We start from the raw sequence: 19,001 nt of genomic DNA on the forward strand, positions 1-19,001 counted from the left end.
ACTCTCTGATTTATCTGCCTGTTCCCATCAAACTCAAATTTGTTCTTCCTGCAACTTGTGAGCAGCAAGAACAAATTGAAAGTGTGTTGTTTTATCTCACTTTTTTCCTTTTACTGCTCAAGCCAAGCTGTATCCAGACCATCACGAGACTACAGTACTTTTTACATTTTGATTGTCCTATGTCTCACGCTCACTGTTTACTGAAGTATTTCTTTTTGTCTGAGTATTTTTTCCTTACATTTTTTAACTTGCTGAGAAAGATGACAGAAAATAAGGGAAGAGGAGATGAGTAATGACATAAACAAAGGTTTCCAGCTTGACTGAAACCCAGAAAGTTGGCTGTTGGTCAATGGTCAATACCTCCACTGTAAATTGCTTCCGATAAGAGCATCTGAAAAATAAGTGTACATTCCGGATAAAGCAGCAGTCTGAATGAAGCCCACAGTTATGACTGTGTCTTTCATCTGCTCTGTATTTTTCAGGTGTGGTGTTCAGTCCGAACACCAGAGAGCGCTCATGAGGGCCTGGTGACCGACCCCCACAGCCCCCCCAGATACAGAGTCATCGGCACGCTCGCCAACTCTCCAGATTTCAGCCGCCACTTCAACTGTCCAGCAGGGACACCCATGAACACCGGGAGGCCCTGTGAGGTCTGGTAGACAGACTGAAGAGAACGTTCTTCTATGGGGGGGGGCTAATTAAGTCTGTTAATTAACAGATTGGTCTGTTACTTTAGAAACTTATCTGTCATTTATCAGGTGAGTTTTTTAATTGACAGGCTCGTTGGTGTCTTAATTATCAGCAGGTTATTGACAGGTGATCAGGTGATCACTAGGGGTGTTCCAGGTGTAATCTTCAGTTTCATACAGTTAATATAAACCTGTTCATTAGAGACGATCAGACTGACTTCCTGTCTGGAAACTAAAAGGACTCCGTGGACTTCACTCATACATGAAGGACTGATGGTGATGAAGATGATGAAGCCACGTGGGACGATGTTGCTAATTTCTGCTTTATCACCGTTATTGATTATTATTATTATTATTAATGGGCTTTGGTTGGTGTGTGTGTGTGTGTGTGTGTGTGTGTGTGTGTGTGTGTGTGTGTGTGTGTGTGGTGTTGTCGTATGAAAGACCTCTGTTACTCCGTCTCTCTCTGATGACATCACTGTGATGACCTCATATGAAGTTGAACTGATACGTCATAATTCATGGCCGTCTGTTTTCTGATTCTGGTGACAAACAAGTGACAAAATTTGCATTAATCTATCTCTAGCAGAGTTCTCCACAGACCTGATCCTGGACTATCTGACCAGATATCTAGTCCAGGAGTTTGAAAACAAAAAACATGATTTAGACCAAGACAGATCTGTTCCACTGAAGTCTACAGAGAGCCAAAGTGAAACCTGAACTTCCAGAAATAAGAAAACCTCATGTATGCATCCAGCGATTTTCTTCTGCTTATCTGGTTAATCAGAGTATTCCAGACTTCTTTCTTCCCAGCAACATTTTCTGGCTCCTTGGGGGATCCCAAGGCATTTACAAGTTCTGGGTGTACCCTGAGGTCTCCTCCGAGTTGGATATGAAAACCTCCAAAAGAAGGCACCCAGGAGAACCATAATCAAATACCCAAACCATTTCAACTCGTTTCTTTGTGACATCCTTTAGATATCCAGCTCCTCATCCTGTCTCTTAAAACTGAGCCCAGACACCCAATAGAGGAAACTCATTTTAGCTGCTTGTATCCACAATCTCGTTCTTTTGGTCACTGCCCAAAGCTTGTGACCATAAGTGAGGGTTGGACTCTAAATCGAGACCGTCTTCACCACAACATCCACATTACTGCTGACGCCACACCAATCTGTCAATCTCCATCGTCCCCTCACTCGTTAACAAGACCCCAAGATACTCAAGTCACCCCCAACCAGGGGTCACATTTCTAACTACGCTAATAATTAAAAATCCAAGCTTGGAGCAGAGTCTCTCTTGCTTCATGTGTTTGGATAATTACAGTTTTATGAAAAATGACCTCATATTGTTGTTTTTAGAGGCCTTTAATAACCACTTCTCACAAGCCATAGACATTTGTGGCTAAACATCACAGTTTGACAGAAGAGATACATCCAGGCCACAGCTCGACATCCTTAAGGTTTTTAGATGCTAGAGGTCACAACTAGAAAGAACACGACAAGGAACACCCTTTGTTTTTTCATGAAGACCAATTAAGGAAATGCTGAAGAGAGATTGTATTAGGACTTTGGCTCTTAGTAAAAACATTGAGTCTTTCTCAGTCTGTCTTTTTAAAGTTTACGTTGATTTCAGTGGAGGAGACCTCTCTTAGACTGAGTAAATCATGTTTTTGAGTTACATACAGATGCTATATGTACGTTTTTGCTATCGCTTCATCACTAGTGTTACCACTAATAGCCGTTTACTCACTAAGAGCTTCAGCCATCGTTGAGCTTACAAGATGAGGTTAGAATATGTCCTCTTAACAGTTACTTCTTCATCCTGTCACGTTGGACTGAGGATAGGCTAGCTAGTTAGCATGCTAACTTCAGTAGAAGAAGAAAAAACTGTGTTAGAACTAGAAGAAAAACATTAGTGTTGTTTTCCACCTCTGGAGACAGCTGTTTGCTGAGTAAGTGAATGGAGTTTGATGTTGAACTCACAAAGTTTCTTTAGATAGGTGAGTAAACAGCTCCTAATGCTAATGCTAATGCTGATGCTACCAACAAATATACATATAGCACCTTTAAGATAATTAATCATCGTCTGATGGCATAACCACGATCATAACACTATAAGAAACAATCCGTTAATATCCCTTTAATCAATCCTTAATTTACTAAATATCTTAAATACACTGTTAGTTTTGGTTGGTTTATTTTTGGGTTCTTAAATATTGAAAATATTTTCAAGTTTTTTAATACGGACCAATTAATGGACAATGATAAATTTAAGAAAATTTAGGATGTTTTAATTGGGATTACACTATCACAGGTACAGCTCAGATTGTACCTGTTTAAATGAATGTGCTATTTGGGGGTTAAAATAATGGTGTGTGATTATTGAGGAGGTGTTAATGGATTACTGTATCAATAAGCTTTTATGTTGATTGTCAGTTTCTCCCTTGTAGAATCAAAAACAATCTAAATACCTTAATAATGTTAGAATCTATTATTTTCTACTTAAAAAACACCTTAGTGAGATCATTATTAACAGATGACAGTGGGTGAAAAAGGTTTGTTTTCTCGATGTAAGTGACGTACGAATGAAACATGCTGTTGTTTAGTCAGTGGTCTTATATACTTCAAACCACTCTACATGTTAACTCACTGTAACCACTAACCACCATGCTAGTGTTGTCAAGGTAACCAGCTGTTACTGTTTGTGACATTAGTGCCCGCAAACAGTGAGGAACAAGAAAGGCCTTAAAATTAGATTTTATTATGAAAATGAATTTGGAAAAATGCCTTAAAAATGTGAGATTAACGCCTTAAAAGAAAGTGGAGTTATCAGCTGCTCTGAGTCCCACCGCCAAATCAAGTTGAGTTTTTTTTTTTTTTAAAGAAACCTCAGAGTTTGGTCGTACAACTCCATGATATCAGTCTGATAATGACCTGACAGTTGTGGTGCATTCAGGGACACAGTTGAGGGTGGGAGGAGTTCAGTATTAACATTGTTAGCATGGGGTGTTTAGGGACTAAAAGGAGCAATGGGCGTTCAGGACCTAATAAGAGCATGGGGCCTTCAGGAATGAAAACAAGTGTGTGCATGCATGTACTGAAATAAGGATGGGGCGTTCAGGGACACAAATGAAAGTGGAAGGGGCGCTCACCAGTAACAATTAGCATGGGGTGTTCAGGGACTAAATCAAGCCTTTAGTTCACTCAAATGAGCATGGGGCATTCAGGACCTAATAAGAGCGTGGGGCATTCAGGGACTAAAATGAGTGTGGGGTGTTCAGGGACTGGAGTATTTGGAGTTAATAAGCATGGTTACGTTCAAGATTTTAAAGGAGTGTGGGGCATTTGGGAAGTAAAAGTTGCATGGGGCGTTCAGGGACTAAAGTGAAGGGGAGTTCTGACTGTTTCTGGTTTTATCCTGTGTAATGTTTAATAATGAGTAAAAAGTTAATAGTTTTACTTTTAGTCACAAACTTATGAGTAAAATTCTAAGTTTTTTGTTTTATTTTTCTTTAAAGTTAAAAACATTTTTTATCATGACTTCCTCTGTCATCGTAGCCTCGACAGTAAAGAGCAGAAATAAAAACGCTAAATGCAGAAACACGATAATTATATCAAAGAAAAATATGTAACATTTAATTCTGAGTAAATACGACTTGTTACCTCAGCCTTCATTACCCACAATCCTTTAGTGTTACTGCTCAGTGCAGGAACCTGACTCTGACAGCAGGTGGAGCTCTCAGCCTATTCACCTGAACTTCATCACCTGAAACACAAACTGAATATTCAGATATTAAAGTCGGTATTGTGACAACACTGCACGCTGTTTACTGTCAGTCTGTGTGTGTGTGTGTGTGTGTGTGTGTGTGTGTGTGTGTGTGTCACCTCCTGATGACATCATCTCCCCGATGACATCATCGTCCAATCCCGTTCAGCTGCTGTGTGTGTCGTTGTTTGTTCAGTAGAAAAAGAAGCTGCTTCCTGCCAAAGATGTTTCTGTTTCCTGTGTGTGTGTGTGTGTGTGTGTGTGTGTCGTCTCTGTAGGTTTGTGAGGATATTCCTACCTTGTGAGGACAGTCCTCACAGTGCAGTATATTAACCAGGGTCCTCACAAATCTAGACCGACGTGTGTGTGTCAGGGGTCAGAGGTCAGAGAGCAGTGAATTAAAGTGTGTGTACAGTAGACGACAGTAGATCTGATGTAGAATAAACTCGGCTTCTTGTAAACTCTGTCTCTGTCCTGAAGGGGGCGTCGCCGCTCTGCTCGTCCAATCAGAGGGCTGCGTTATAGACAGACGGGTCAGAAGTCAGAGGTCTGACACAGGTTTTATTTGATTTTATTCAAACATTAAAGACTGATTTAAACTTTTGTGTTTTACTAGACTTCAAAATAAAAGCCTTGAGGATGCATTAAAAATACTCAATTGCTGGTAAAGTATAGAAGTCTCTTTAAAATGTACTTAAAGTATCTAGAGTCTTGTCTTAAATCCAGAGACACAGCTCAGATCTTAAAACTGATTCTAATGATCAATAAAAGTCTCCATTTTTTTTTAGTATTTATCATTTTATTGTGAAATCAGGTTCCTGTAGAGCAACTGGTGGCCCGTGGCCCACGTTCAGCCCAGTAAAACTTCCCATCAGGCCTCTCTACCATGTTTGTTCACATTGATAAAGACAAATAAATAATAAACAATAAAATTCATGTTATAAAAAGTGAAAGTGTAAAACAGCCTGAAATTAAATAAATTCACAATTTTAAATTTAATTCAAATTAAAGGAATGAATTAATGAACCTTTTAATTTGAAAATCCTCACACCATCTGTTTAGTAACCTTGTTGATGTTTCTAAACTACATTTACTAAACTCCTTGTCCTCTGATGTCAGAGGTTAATATTTTACTTTTTACTCCATTACATTTATCTGCAGGTTTTAAACTGAGAAACACACAACAGTGTAAATTAGAGTCATGTTGATCATCAGCGACAAATCAATAACCAATCAATCAGGATCAATAATGAGGTGCAGTGAGGAGTTGTTCCAGCAGGGGGCGGAGTCATCACAGAGACTGATCCAACATCAAACTGCTGAACATTCACTGTGAGGACAGTCTGACTCTACTGTGACTCTACTGTGACTCTACTCTGTGTCTGAGTGTTTGTTTTGTTGATGAGGGAGACGCGGTGGCGGGGGGCGGGGCTTACAGCGGTCACTCAGTCAGTCTGCAGAGAGAGACAGAGACTCACAGCTGCTCTACACCGAGCCCGACACTCACCTGAGGCTTCACCTGAGCCCGACACCGTCTGCACGCACAGGTGAGTCCGACCGCACGAGATACAGCGCGAGGACCAGGAGACGACCGATAACAGGAGCGCGAGGACAGTTTGATCAGGTCTAATATCTGTTTTAATCAATAATCAGAGTGAAACCAGGTTCGGTTTGTGACGAGAGGAAACCGTCATCGATCGATCTGCTAATATCGATTGTCAGTTAATGTTTGTTTCACTTTGCAGAGATAGTTTATTATTATTATTATTATTATTAATAATGAAGTTTTAATTAGTTTCCTCTGAAGTTTAGAGAGAAAACATTATTCAGTTTATTAGTAAATAACAATATTAATCACTGACTTGTTGAAAATATGATTCTTTATTTGCTGAACAGTTTTATGCAGAAAAATAAATATGATCTGTTTACTGATTTAAAAACAGTTTCAGTCAAACTTTATTTGTACAGCAGCCTCAGACAGTGACAGATTAAAACAACTGAAGGATCATGACTGAAAGACAAGATAAATAAAATGTGTCAAAATATTTTCCACAAACAATCAAATCAGACACAGGAGGGAATAAGGACAGGAGATGAAACTGTTTCAAATCTTTATTAAAAGTCATGAACCTGTGCAAACGTTCAGTCGATCTGCAGGAGGAGGTGAGGGAGCATGAAGAGGAGAGGGGAGCAGAGGGAGGACAGCGCCACGCTCATCGCCCTGGAAACCAAACTGGAGGACAACTACGGCAGCATCACCAAGGTAACGGCCGTCTGACCTGATCAATAACACAGCGATCGGACTGATCGGAGAGACAGAGGAGAGTTAAAGGAGAAAGTTTATTAATACCAGACTCCATTGACAAAAACAGGGATTTAACCAGGAGCTGCTGGAATACCACTGCCTCCATCTGTTAGTGTGTCTGTGTTACTATGTGACTTTCAGTGGTGGAAGAAGTAATCAGATACTTTACTGAAGTAAAAGTACCACACAGTAACACAGACACACTAACAGATGGAGGCAGTGGTATTCCAGCAGCTCCTGGTTAAATCCCTGTTTTTGTCAATGGAGTCTGGAGTGGGGTCTTGAAGAGCTGCACTGAGACACAGCATAATTGCAGTTCTACCTCCAGGTCCTGTTAGCTTAGCTTAGCACAAAGACTGTGAACAGGTGGAAACTGTTAGCGTAGCTCCATCAAAATGACACACAGTTTTTACCCAGATCTGAAAGCCTGCCCAGCAGCTTCACTGTTTGAGTCTCTCAGCTGGTTTTTAATTAAACTCACCAAGTGTTTGTTTTCCTGCGGCAGCAGGAAGCAGGAAGTGTGTGAGTGAGTGGTGAAACAGTAGAGAACAGTAGATGTTTGTTCTGCTCTTCCTCTCATCACTGCGCCTGTCATCGGTCTCATTAATGACAATGGAGACATGAAACGACAGGAAGAGTTTAAATCTCCACCGAGACTGAAAAACACACAAACTGTTGATCAGACTGAGCCGAGAATAAAACACTGATGACGAGAGGAAACAAATAACCAGAGAACTGAGAGAAAAACAAGACCAGGACTCACATGTCCCATCAGAGTGGAGCACTTAGATGGAGGTTCAATATTTCACTTGTGCTGAATCAACCTGTTATTGTTTCCCAGAATGCACCTGGTCAGCCTCAGGACAGGAACGTGTTCCGTGACGGATTGACTCGAGTCGGTGAGTAAAACAAACATCATGCTGCTGAGACAATCAGGACAGACGCTGGTGACCTCTGACCTTTAACTTACCTGGACAGGTGTGACAACTGCAGAGACTGTGATAATGAACAGTGGAAGAATAAAGTATTGACTAGGAGGCAGGATGTTAGTGACGTACAAGCACTTTATTAGGAACAGCTGTAGAACATAGAACAGCCAGTCATCTTGTCGTGACGTCCTGATCGACCAACTTCTCTGAGTCTCTCCTGTTCTCCAGATGCTGCAGTGCTGAGTCTATTCAGAGTCATTCTACTGAAGAGAAGAGGAAACAGCTGCAGTTCATGAGTTACAGGTTTTAAATCAATGAAGAAAAACAAAGTTTGATGCCAGCAGGTGCTAACGTTAGCCAGCTAACCTAGCTAATGTTAGCACTGCTAGTAAAAGCAGGTCCCCGTGGTATGAGCTCTGGGTTTTACAGGGTGTTTTCTGTGCTGCCCAGCTAAGGTGAATAAAGCTGGTCTTAGCTAGCTATCTTCACCCAGCTATGGTGAAAATAGATTAGCTTAGCTAGCTATTTTAGCTATTTTTGGGGCAGCACAGGAAAGGATTGACGTTAGCTGGCTACTGTTGGCACCTGCTTGTGTCCAACACAGCACTGCAGCATCTGGAAAACTCAGAGACTCAGAGAAGTTGGACCAGGAAACAGGATTTTCATTGGTCGTAACGTCAAACTTAGCAAATAGAAAATGGGTCGCTTTCTCCAGTGATGACATCATATCAGTGTTGTTTGAATGCTGTGTTCCAATTGGACAGATTTCGTGTTGGTGTGGGAGGAGCATCGGAGCTCACATATGGACGAGGGTGCAGGTAATCACCACCCGCACCATGTGACGTGGAGGGAGGAGTTTCTGAGGAGGCTGAAACTGTCTGGACTGCTGCTGGAACAGGTGAGCAAAACAAACACAGCTGAGAACTTCAGACCGAGCTGAGACGTCAGAACAAACAGGAAAGTGTTTGAACAATGAAGCTGACTTTAAAAGCACCTGTCACATGATATCAGAGCTGGAGGAGAGAGTCTGAACATTTACCTGAGTAAACAGTTGCACTACAGTTCTACTTTTAAACTGTGTGTGAAACTGAAAGTGGACAGGTGTCATCAGAAGGTACGAAAAGTAAAAGTAGTGATTCTGCAGCTGCATTCATTGTTTGTCATGTTGGAGCTAATTTTAAATGAACTGCAGGTGGAGCTGCAACCAGTTATTCAGTTATTCATGAGTAACCTCTTGGTCTATAAAATGTCATAGAATATTAAAATGTCCACAACAGTGTCCAGACAGTCCAGGTGTCGTCTTTAAATGTCTTGTTTTGTCCAACCAACGGTTCAAAACCCAAAGAGACTCTAGAGAAACTGTCATCAGGGTGAGTGAATATTTAAAGATTCACAGATTATCAAAGCAAAAATCTAAATCTCAAAGATAAAATGGTGTCTAAAGTTATCAGATAAAGGTGGTATAGTCACAGAAAATGGAAATACTCAAGTAAAGTACCTAAAATTGAGTTGTACATTGAGAAGAAATTTTTCTTTCGGCTACTTTTTGAAGCCAGTGGGATTTTTTTCATTGTGTTTTGGATTATTCCAGAAAATAAACAGTGAGCAGCTAAAGTTTCTGATCCTTCAGGTTTAGTTGATCAGATCATCTTCACAGATGAACACCACTGTTCTGATGTTTGAAGCTAAATCAACTCCAGAAGTAAGAAGCTAATGTTAGGCTATAAACCAACTACACCACGGTCACATGACGTCAACGTCTCCACCACTAAGCTTCCAACTGGTCATTTCATTTAGCTCTGAGCTCTTCTACAAAAGCCTTTCTTCTTAGAAAGTTAGTGAGAGTTTGAAAGAGCGTGAGTAGAAACACAACGAGGCTGTAAAGGTGGACTGGTGAGTAGATGGGTTTTCATGTTAACGTCCCCGACAACCTCTGTAGTCTCATTTAGACACTCGTTAGCAACCGCCTTTTTTAAGACACGTAAAAGCTTCAAACATCAGGAGTGGGGGATTTACTGACCCATTTTATGTCGGAGAATAAAACCTGAAAATGTTTTGTGCTTGTTTTGTGGACCCAGAGCAGAACCTTGTGGGACTCCAAGAGTCACTCTGTTGGACACATGACATGATTTAACTGGTTCCTCTGTGTTTGTCTCTACAGAGGGAAGTCCTCCAGACAAAGAACAAGATCTGTTTTGTCCTCCTCAGCGCTCCATGGAATGTCCTCTGTTATTATGCAGAGGAGATCAGCCTGAGAGCCCCCCTGCAGGTAAAACACCTGGTCCTCCTCCTCAGCTGTCCTAACACAGCCAGGTGTCCTCACCTGTGTCCTCTGTTCTACAGGTGGTTACTGCTCCAAACATCGACTGGTCTGAGCACATCCTGTCCCAGCTGTCCCTCCCCAACCCCATGGCCCAGGACGTCCCCAACCCTCCACCTGACTACTACACCTGTCAGTTCAAGACCAACAAACTGCACAGGTGAACAACATCACAAACAGTCCACTGGTTTGTGTTTTTAGGTGTAAATGGTTGATAGGGACAAAAATCTTGGGAATCGCTGCAGGATTGATCAAGAACAGTGAACCCAGACACTGCTATCCAGACTCCACTGACAATAACGGGTCTGCTCTGTAAAATTCCTGATTTGTCAATGAAGTCTGGTTGGAATTGAGGTGAAATCACTAGACTTAGTTAACGAATAAAACCAGGGAGAAAATTAAAGTCTGTTTTCTGTCTGCAGGTTTCTGGGCAGCGACAATGAAGAGACGTTTTTCAAGACGACTCAGAGACACCAGGTGGTGAGTTCACAAACCTCAATGTCTCTGCTTGGTTAAATTGCTGTTTTTGTCACTGGAGTCTGGTGATAATAATGATGTGTCTGGTTAAGCAAAGGCGCTAAACTGGTCAGTTGATATTATACCTCATTGAGACATTTGATCAAATCACTAAAACCAAATGACAAACACTAAAACTTTTAGACGATACATGGGCACAAAATCTTAAATTTTCATTGATCTGAGACAGATTAAGAAAAGTTGATCCAGTAATTACATCTCTTCTGGTCCTTACGTATCAGTCTGTCATGTTCTGGAAACTTTGGTCTGAACAGGGTTTATAGTGTCTGGATGGAGGTGTGGTCCTCACCCTCACAGACTCCTCTGATTGGTTCAGAGCCAGAAACTCACTGACTTCTCACATTCCAGGATGTTTCAGTCAACAGACGGATGCTGCAGGCTGCGACGCCTCCTCCTCAAACACCATCTACAAACACACACACACACACCTCCACATACCACTGTCTAAACACACACACCTCCACATACACACTGTCTCCAAACACAAAGTTTTTCTGGGAACGTTGGGGCTTTAGAAACTAAACACACATGAAACAATACAAAAATAAATACTCTACATTACATGTAAAAGTTGTGCATGCAAACTCTCACGTAAGTCAAAGTGCAAACATACTCAGCTAAGTGTAGTTAAACTGTGACAGTAAAGGTTCTTCATGTCATAAACATATGTCTGTAAAAGTACTTCCAGTAGTTAAAGTATGACAGGAAGTGATTAGCCTGGGTTAACACAAAGGCTGGAAACAGGGGGAAACTGCTAGCTTAGCTGTTTCAAAGCCACAGTAAAACCCAGGAACATATTTCACTTTTTCATAAACACCAAGGAAAGAAACCTTCAGTAAAAGTATTAGTATTAGGTCACAGGAGTTAGTGGACCAGCAGCTCATCAGATCTGGATCTGGACTGGTCCCTGCAGTGACGGTGTCCTGTCCTTCCAGCTGTATGAGATTCTGGCCAGGACTCCATATGGTTCTGTGAAGCAGGGTGAGGTGGGAATCGACCGACTGCTGACTGAACAGGTCTTAGCTGCTGCCTACCCACTGCATGAGGTGAGCTCCTGAACTACATCCCCAAATACCAAAACATCTGGTCTGAGATCACCTCACCACCTCTGAGATTTAAGATTTAAAGATGTAATGATAAACCGTATCTTGCTTTTATGTTCTGTGTTTGCAGGGTGATTTTGAGCTACCAACCCCCCCGGTGCCCCCTGAGTCTTTAAGTCTAAGACAGATACTTTACAGGTACTGGGCCCAGTGGTCCTGCTGGAGACGCTACCAACCTCTGGACCACATCAGGGAGTACTTTGGAGAGAAGATAGCACTTTACTTTGCCTGGCTCGGTAACCATAACAACAACACTACAAACAAACTACTACTAACTATTCTTCATCTGTTTCAGCAGTGACTGTGTCTGGCTGTAGTTTTCTGCAGTGACTGTGTCTGGCTGTAGTTTTCTGCAGTAACTGTGTCTGGCTGTAGTTTTCTGCAGTAACTGTGTCTGGCTGTAGTTTTCTGCAGTAACCTTGCCTGTCTGACTGTAGGTTACTACAGTAACTGACTGTAGTTTTCTGCAGTAACTGTGTCTGGCTGTAGTTTTCTGTAGTAACTGTGTCTGTCTGGCTGTAGGTTTCTACACTGGTTGGCTGTTACCAGCGGCAGTTGTTGGGACTGTGATCTTCCTGTTTGGGTTTTGGCTCATGTCCACTGATGTACCAGTGTAAGTATAAACTCTTTAAAGTACAATAGTCACTCCAAAATGTTAAGGTGATGATCACCTTTGCTGATGTGTGTGTTCGTAGGAAGGAGGTGTGTAACAGTGGAGGCACCTTTGTCATGTGTCCTCTCTGTGACATCTGCCCCGACTGGAACTACTCCAGCATCTGTTTCTCCTACAAGGTACCCGTCTCTCTTAGACCACCTACCTGTCTCCCCGTCCACCTGTCTGCCTCTCCATCCATCTGTCTGTCTTTCTTTAGGCAGGTATCCTGTTTGATAACGGAGGAACAGTGTTTTTCAGCATCTTCATGTCTCTGTGGGCTGTCACCTTCCTGGAGTACTGGAAGAGAACCAGTTCGGTTCTGACTCACCGCTGGGACTGCTCTGACTTCCAGGAAATGGAGGTACCTGTCTCCAACCACTGTGAACGTGATATCTCAGTAACACCCTGAAGGAATTTCTTCAAATGTGGCACAAATGTTCACCTGAAGTAAAACTGTGGCCCCTCCTCCACAGGAGCGACCTCGCCCCGAGTTCACAGCCATGGCACCGATGACCATGAGGAACCCAGTGACTGGGGCAGAGGAACCTTACTTTCCTGAAAACAAACGATTCAACAGAATTTTGACTGGCTGCATGGTCATTATTGTCATGGTGAGCCTCCTGATCTCTGAACCTTAAACCTCTAATTACTCTGACATTGGGATGTTCTGAGTTTCCACTTCATCCAGGGCGCTGACAGCGGTGTCTCTTTGTAGTGTTGTGTGTCCTTGTGGTCATTTTGCATCCCTCTGTAGATGTTTTGAGTCCTTTGTGGTCATTTAGTGTTTGGGAAGTAGAAGTAAGTTGACCTTCCTGTGTGCAGCTCACCGGGGTGTTCATCTTCCTCATCGCCATCATTCTGTATCGCACCATCATCGGCATCCTCATCTACAAGTCTAACAGCATCTTCAGCAATTTAGTGAGTACAAGACAACATGTCACGACACGACACAACAAAAAAATAACAATTCCTGTAAATATTCTATAAAGGTTTATAGAAAGAATAGAGGCTCCAGGACATTTCCCTGAGGAATTCCATGTTACTCTTGCTACTGTTTCTATAGAGTCCTGCAGTGATGATGTGTTTCTGTAGTCCAGTCCTGAAGTTGCCCTGGTTCCCTCCACAAAAAACCAATGGGATTTTTTCATTGTGTTTTGGATTATTCCAGAAAATAAACTGTGAGCAGCTAAAGTTTCTGATCCTTCAGGTTTAGTTGATCAGATAATCTTCACAGATGAACACCACTGTTCTGATGTTTGAAGTAAGAAGCTAATGTTAGGCTATAAACCAACTACACCACGGTCACATGACGTCAACGTCTCCACCACTAAGCTTCCAACTGGTCATTTCATTTAGCTCTGAGCTCTTCTACAAAAGCCTTTCTTCTTAGAAAGTTAGTGAGAGTTTGAAAGAGCGTGAGTAGAAACACAACGAGGCTGTAAAGGTGGACTGGTGAGTAGATGGGTTTTCATGTTAACGTCCCTGACAACCTCTGTAGTCTCATTTAGACACTCGTTAGCAACCGCCTTTTTTAAGACACGTAAAAGCTTCAAACATCAGGAGTGGGGGATTTACTGACCCATTTTATGTCGGAGAATCAAACCTGAAAATGTCTTGAGCTTGTGTTAAAACCACAGCCCTTATTTCAGACATTTAACCAGAAACACACTGACTTTGGGACGAGGGAACAGGAAGTGCTAACATGCTAACTTACTTCTGAGTTTTAGGACTCATTCCTGCAGCTTTCTATTTCTACCTGATTTAAAATGTACATTTCCTGTGTTTTCTGTGTGTGTGTTCAGGCTGGGCGAGTAGCCAGTCTTACTGGATCAGTATTGAACTTGTTGGTCATCCTCATGTTGTCCAAGGTTTATACTGCACTGGCCCACATCCTCACCCGCTGGGGTGAGTCTCACCTTCATCCTCACCATCCTTATTCTCAGTTTTAGCCATAGACTTTTTTGCAAAATTCTGTCATAAATTAGTCATTTGACTTTCAGTTTTAGTCTGGTTTAGTTTACTGGATAAAAGTCTGTTAGTTTCTGGTCTGTTAGTAATTTGCATGTGAAGTTGCACTTGTTTATGAAACCTTTAACATGACATTTACCATGTATGTTTTGGATATACTGTGTGTACAGTATGTGTTATCATATGTACATTTGTTCTACAGGTGTGTTCAGTCAGGTGATGTTTTTCTCTGTGTGTTTCTGTCAGAGATGCATCGAACGCAGACTAAATATGAAGACATGTTTGTCCTCAAGGTTTTTATCTTCCAGTTTGTCAACTTCTACTCGTCTCCAGTTTACATCGCCTTCTTCAAAGGCAGGTGAGAACCACTGTTTCTGTCTGATGGACTGATGCAGACATAAAAAAATCACACAGCTTCAACAACAACGTGATATACAACAGAATATATGACATCTGATGCACAAAGAGGTTTGTTCATTTGTTTGTTCTCTGTCTGTTCAGGTTTGTTGGTTACCCTGGAAAGTACAACACTCTGTTTGGAGTTCGCAACGAAGATGTGAGTCTGTCACACTGTCTGATGAGGATGAAGATGATGATGATGATAAAAGAATGTAGAGAATTGATTCTCCTGGAAATAAATTAACCAAAAACGATCAGTAACCTTTCACGCCACTGTTACCTAGAAACATTGGGTCATAAATTAATGCTAAAATGAAGGCTCATACAAATGTAACTACCGTCTTCTCAAATACTTTACCAAGAATAATACTAAGGGCATAGATATTTAACAAAACCACATATTATGCATATCTTTTGTCATTTTTTGTCATATCTTTTGTCTCTGGGTGAAGTGAAAGCCCTTTATCTCCCTTTATGTTACAGTGTGGAGCAGGTGGATGTCTTATTGAACTGGCTCAGGAACTGCTGGTCATCATGGTGGGAAAACAGCTGCATCAATAATGCCCAGGAGTTCATCATCCCGTAAACAAACACACAGAAAAATGAACATATAAACACACAAACAAACACTGGGAGGGGACCTGTGAAAATGAGATAATAACTTGTAAGAACAAGATATAAAGTTCTGAGTGACCCAGGTCATTGTTGTCCAAGAACAGTTGGAGCCAGGGAAACTGGACTTGACTGATAGATGAAGATGTTTAGCTTTGTATCCCAGAGGCTGATTCAGTTCTGACTGGTGGGGAGATCCAGGTATTTAGCATCTGAGGGGTCGAAAACAAAGCCAGTGGTGTCACTTGTATCGTTAGAGCTCCTTCACTTTCAAACCACCTGGCATCTCCATTCAAAACATGTGCACTGTTGTCCCAGAAGGAGTGTCCCTTGTTCTTCACATCTATGTAAACTGCTGAGTCTTTGCCTGAGGACTTAGCCCTCCAGTGTTGAACCCTGTATTTGTTTAATGGTTGTTAACACTGTCCACATAACAAAAGGTAAAGACTCAGCAGTTTGCTTACACTTGAAGGACAAGGTACACTCCTTCTGGGGCAACAGTGTACATGTTTTATTTTGGGAAGTCAGGTGGTTCAAAGAGGAGTGAAGGAGGCCATCCATCAACATAGAATGGGGTCAACGACACCACTTATTCCCCACCTACAACCTCATCCTTTTATCTCCTCCCAGGAGATTTAACAGCCAATCACACTTCAGGTGTGTCCAAGAACTGTCGCTACAACAGCAGGACCTCTGATGCTGTGTTCCATTTACATCTGAGGTTGGAAGTCGGAACTGGGATTGACGTCACACGTGCGCGAGTCCAAGTTCCAAGCGGTTCAAATTTAACTATTTAAAAAAAAAAAAAAGAAATGCTAAACCATGAACGTGAACTGATTCAAACGTATCCTGGATTAACCATTGCCATTGTTAGCAAAACCAGCTGATAACTACCCTCTATGTGGTGTTTTGCTCATACAAACTCCAACCTCTGAATATAACTGAAACGCATCATAATGCTGGGATGTTGGACGTCAGAGCTGGGAATGATGTCAATCCTGTGCTCTAGTGCAACAAGTCGGAAGCTATTGCTAGCAATACCAGTTGATAACAACTCATTACGCAGTATTTTGCTCATACAAACATCGTAGCAACTAATTTAATAAGATTCAAATGAGACAGAGGTGCCAATAAACTAAATTATTACAGCTTCACTTCTGTTGATACGCAGAGCAGCAATCTTGGATTTTGAGGTTAGGGTTGAAGTCAGAAATCTGAGGGGAAACATCTTCATGGATCAACAACCAAGTTTCCCTCAGTTCAGCTTTTCTTGGATAAAGATGTGAGACAGAACTGAGAATGTGATGTTAACACTCTTTTCTGAGTTAAGTGAGTGTTAAGAGCTAGAGTTTGCAGGCAACTGGACTTCTTTATTGCTTCAACTCTAGCACTTAGAACTACCATGACCTGGATGACTGAGAACCTACACAGAAATTTTCAGAGTTAACCTGAAGGCTCATTATTTGGCAGGAAGCTTAAAGTGTGGTGGCGGAATAGGAGGCTGAGTCCACACCTGAAGGAAGTGAAGGAGGAGAATGGCGAGAAGGCTCAGAGGGAGGAGCAGGTGGAGGATGAGGAGATCTTTCCCTGGGAAACAGACTACCAGCTGCTGGTCTGTGGAGGACTCTTTGATGAGTACCTGGAGATGGGTGAGTCCTGGGGCTGCTGGATGATTGGATGTGTAGTGTTTTATTTAAACCTGGTCCATGACTTTTCATTGTGAATCCTCCTCATCCTCAGTGATTCAGTTTGGTTTCATCACCATCTTTGTGGCGGCATGTCCTCTCGCTCCCCTGTTTGCTCTCATGAATAACTGGATTGAGATTCGATTGGATGCTCAGAAGTTTGTGACTGAATATCGCCGCCCTGTGGTGGAGCGAGCTCAGGGCATCGGCATCTGGCTCCCCATCCTCCAGTTCATCACCCACATGGCCGTCCTCAGCAACGTAAGACTAGACCAGTTAGAAGTTAACATCTTTAGTGAGGACATTTTGTATCAGCAGCCAACAGAATCTAAATTCTTCCAAACCTGTGATTTTAGGCTTTCCTCATCGCGTTCACCTCGTCCTTCCTGCCTCGTCAGTACTATCGCTACACCAGAGACCGCACGTTGAGCGGCTTCGTCAACTTCACTCTGGCAACATCACCGTACAACTACACCCAGCAACACCATAACATATCCTGCAGGTAGGCAACATCACTGCAGGTCCACAAGGAGCTCAGCCTGTCTGATGAATGAACTCATTTTATTTACTGTAGATACCTTTAAATCTATGATCTGTTGATGATGTTGTTGCTCTTTGTAGGTATCGAGGTCTCAGGGATGAAAATGGTGAATACCTGCCAGAGTATTTTCACCTCCTTGCCGTACGACTCAGTTTTGTCATCATCTTTGAGGTCAGTGTTTCTCACACGTCAGGTTCATTTGATGAGGTTTGTTTGTTTGAAGACATCTGGTGAGCATCAAAGGATCACTTGGTTCATGGCTGTTGTAAAAAGCTTTGGACATTTAGTTGCTAAGAAAAAGTGTGAGTTTTTGCTGTGACTTGATGAAGGTGTATCCTGTCTTTCTTCCTCAGCATGTGGTCTTCTTCATTGGCCGTATGATCGACTTGATGGTCCCTGACATCCCAGAGGAGGTGGAGCTGAAGATGAAGAGGGAGCACTACATGGCTAAAGAGGCACTGGCTGAGAACCAGGTATCAAAGTGCTGTTTGTATTTCTGTTCAGTTCTAGTTTTTATCACAGTTAAGTTTGGTTTGTTCCAGTGTTGTGATCTTTGCTTCCAGGTTGTGGGGAAAACCATGATTTCTAATGATGATGAAGACCTTTCCAGCACCCTGAGATACCGTGGACTCTAGATCCTCCTCATCACAGCGGGGAGACTCCCCTCCACCGAACCTGAAGGACATCCCAGAGGAAACAAACTCTACTGACAAAAGCTCTAATGAACTCTGTCCTCAATGTCATTCCACAACCTGAACGTCCACAACTAAACGACTAAACTTCTCCTTTTGCTCAACCTCCCTAACAGATCTATTAAACCTCTACACATTCTACAAGAACTCTTATTGAATCTTTACAGGTCCTACAAGAACTTAGCAAGACCTACAAGATGTAGATCTACAAGACCACTGCCAGATCGAACTTCAACACATCCTACAAGAGTATTACAAGAGGTTCAAAAGACCTACACGATGTCTGTACAGCTACAAGGCCCTGCTAGACCTGTACAAGATCTACAAACTACACATTTGCAAAAGGACAGTAAGGTCCACAACATCTACAATATCCGCAAGACCTCTGCAACTTTTACAAGAACGATGTAGATTTCTACAGGATCTACATCTGCTAGAACTCTTCAAGATCTATAAGATACAAGAACTCGAAAAGATGTCTGCAAGATCTCTACACAAGATTTACAGCATCAGGAGATTCAAAACCAGATTCCAATATTTTTCATACATTTGTAGTTTTTCATGTTAGAATATATATTGATAAATTAAATCTATAGTTATTTTCTCAAAAAGGCCAAACGTAAGATGTAAATAAATGTCTTAAAGGTGTTACACATTTGTGTTTTTTTTTATCTTCATTAGAATGTTGTTGTGGATTTATCTGCTCCACTGGAGACAAGAGTCAAAGCTAAAAGAGATTAGATCTATTTATTTATGTAAATACTGTCCAGGGCAAGAAACCTCAACAAACCAGATTTACAT

The 19,001-nt window shown here is 41.9% G+C and overlaps 2 protein-coding genes and 1 long non-coding RNA gene across 3 annotated transcripts in view; 2 read left to right on the plus strand and 1 right to left on the minus strand.

Annotated features, from left to right (window-relative positions):
- The window catches only part of ece2b (endothelin converting enzyme 2b), a 27,957-nt gene extending 23,453 nt beyond the window's left edge, over positions 1 to 4,504 (plus strand). The window contains 1 exon segment of the mRNA XM_018662861.2: positions 483 to 4,504. Coding sequence (XP_018518377.1) covers positions 483 to 659 — 177 coding nt within the window. The 3' untranslated portion in view covers positions 660 to 4,504.
- LOC127139059 (uncharacterized) overlaps positions 1 to 14,040 on the minus strand; it is a 22,013-nt gene extending 7,973 nt beyond the window's left edge. The window contains exons 1-2 of the long non-coding RNA XR_007808942.1: positions 13,907 to 14,040; positions 9,384 to 9,732 (exon numbers count right to left, since the gene is read on the minus strand). This is a non-coding gene — a long non-coding RNA (uncharacterized LOC127139059). The remainder of the gene's footprint in view (positions 1 to 9,383; positions 9,733 to 13,906) is intronic.
- On the plus strand, positions 5,872 to 18,851 carry ano7 (anoctamin 7). Its single transcript, XM_018662860.2, is given in 26 exon segments — positions 5,872 to 6,001; positions 6,601 to 6,717; positions 7,601 to 7,658; positions 8,453 to 8,586; positions 9,850 to 9,957; positions 10,032 to 10,168; positions 10,431 to 10,488; positions 11,481 to 11,591; positions 11,719 to 11,884; positions 12,171 to 12,261; positions 12,344 to 12,440; positions 12,521 to 12,664; positions 12,777 to 12,914; positions 13,126 to 13,221; positions 14,106 to 14,208; positions 14,518 to 14,629; positions 14,773 to 14,827; positions 15,154 to 15,222; positions 15,224 to 15,252; positions 16,753 to 16,931; positions 17,023 to 17,228; positions 17,324 to 17,469; positions 17,589 to 17,679; positions 17,862 to 17,981; positions 18,072 to 18,137; positions 18,139 to 18,851. Coding segments are annotated over 25 exon segments (2,730 nt in total). The 5' UTR covers positions 5,872 to 6,001; positions 6,601 to 6,627; the 3' UTR covers positions 18,265 to 18,851.
- The last annotated feature ends 150 nt before the right edge of the window (positions 18,852 to 19,001 follow it).

Source organism: Lates calcarifer, linkage group LG21 (genome assembly GCF_001640805.2).
Source record: "Lates calcarifer isolate ASB-BC8 linkage group LG21, TLL_Latcal_v3, whole genome shotgun sequence".
NCBI classification, from domain to species: Eukaryota; Metazoa; Chordata; class Actinopteri; family Centropomidae; genus Lates; species Lates calcarifer.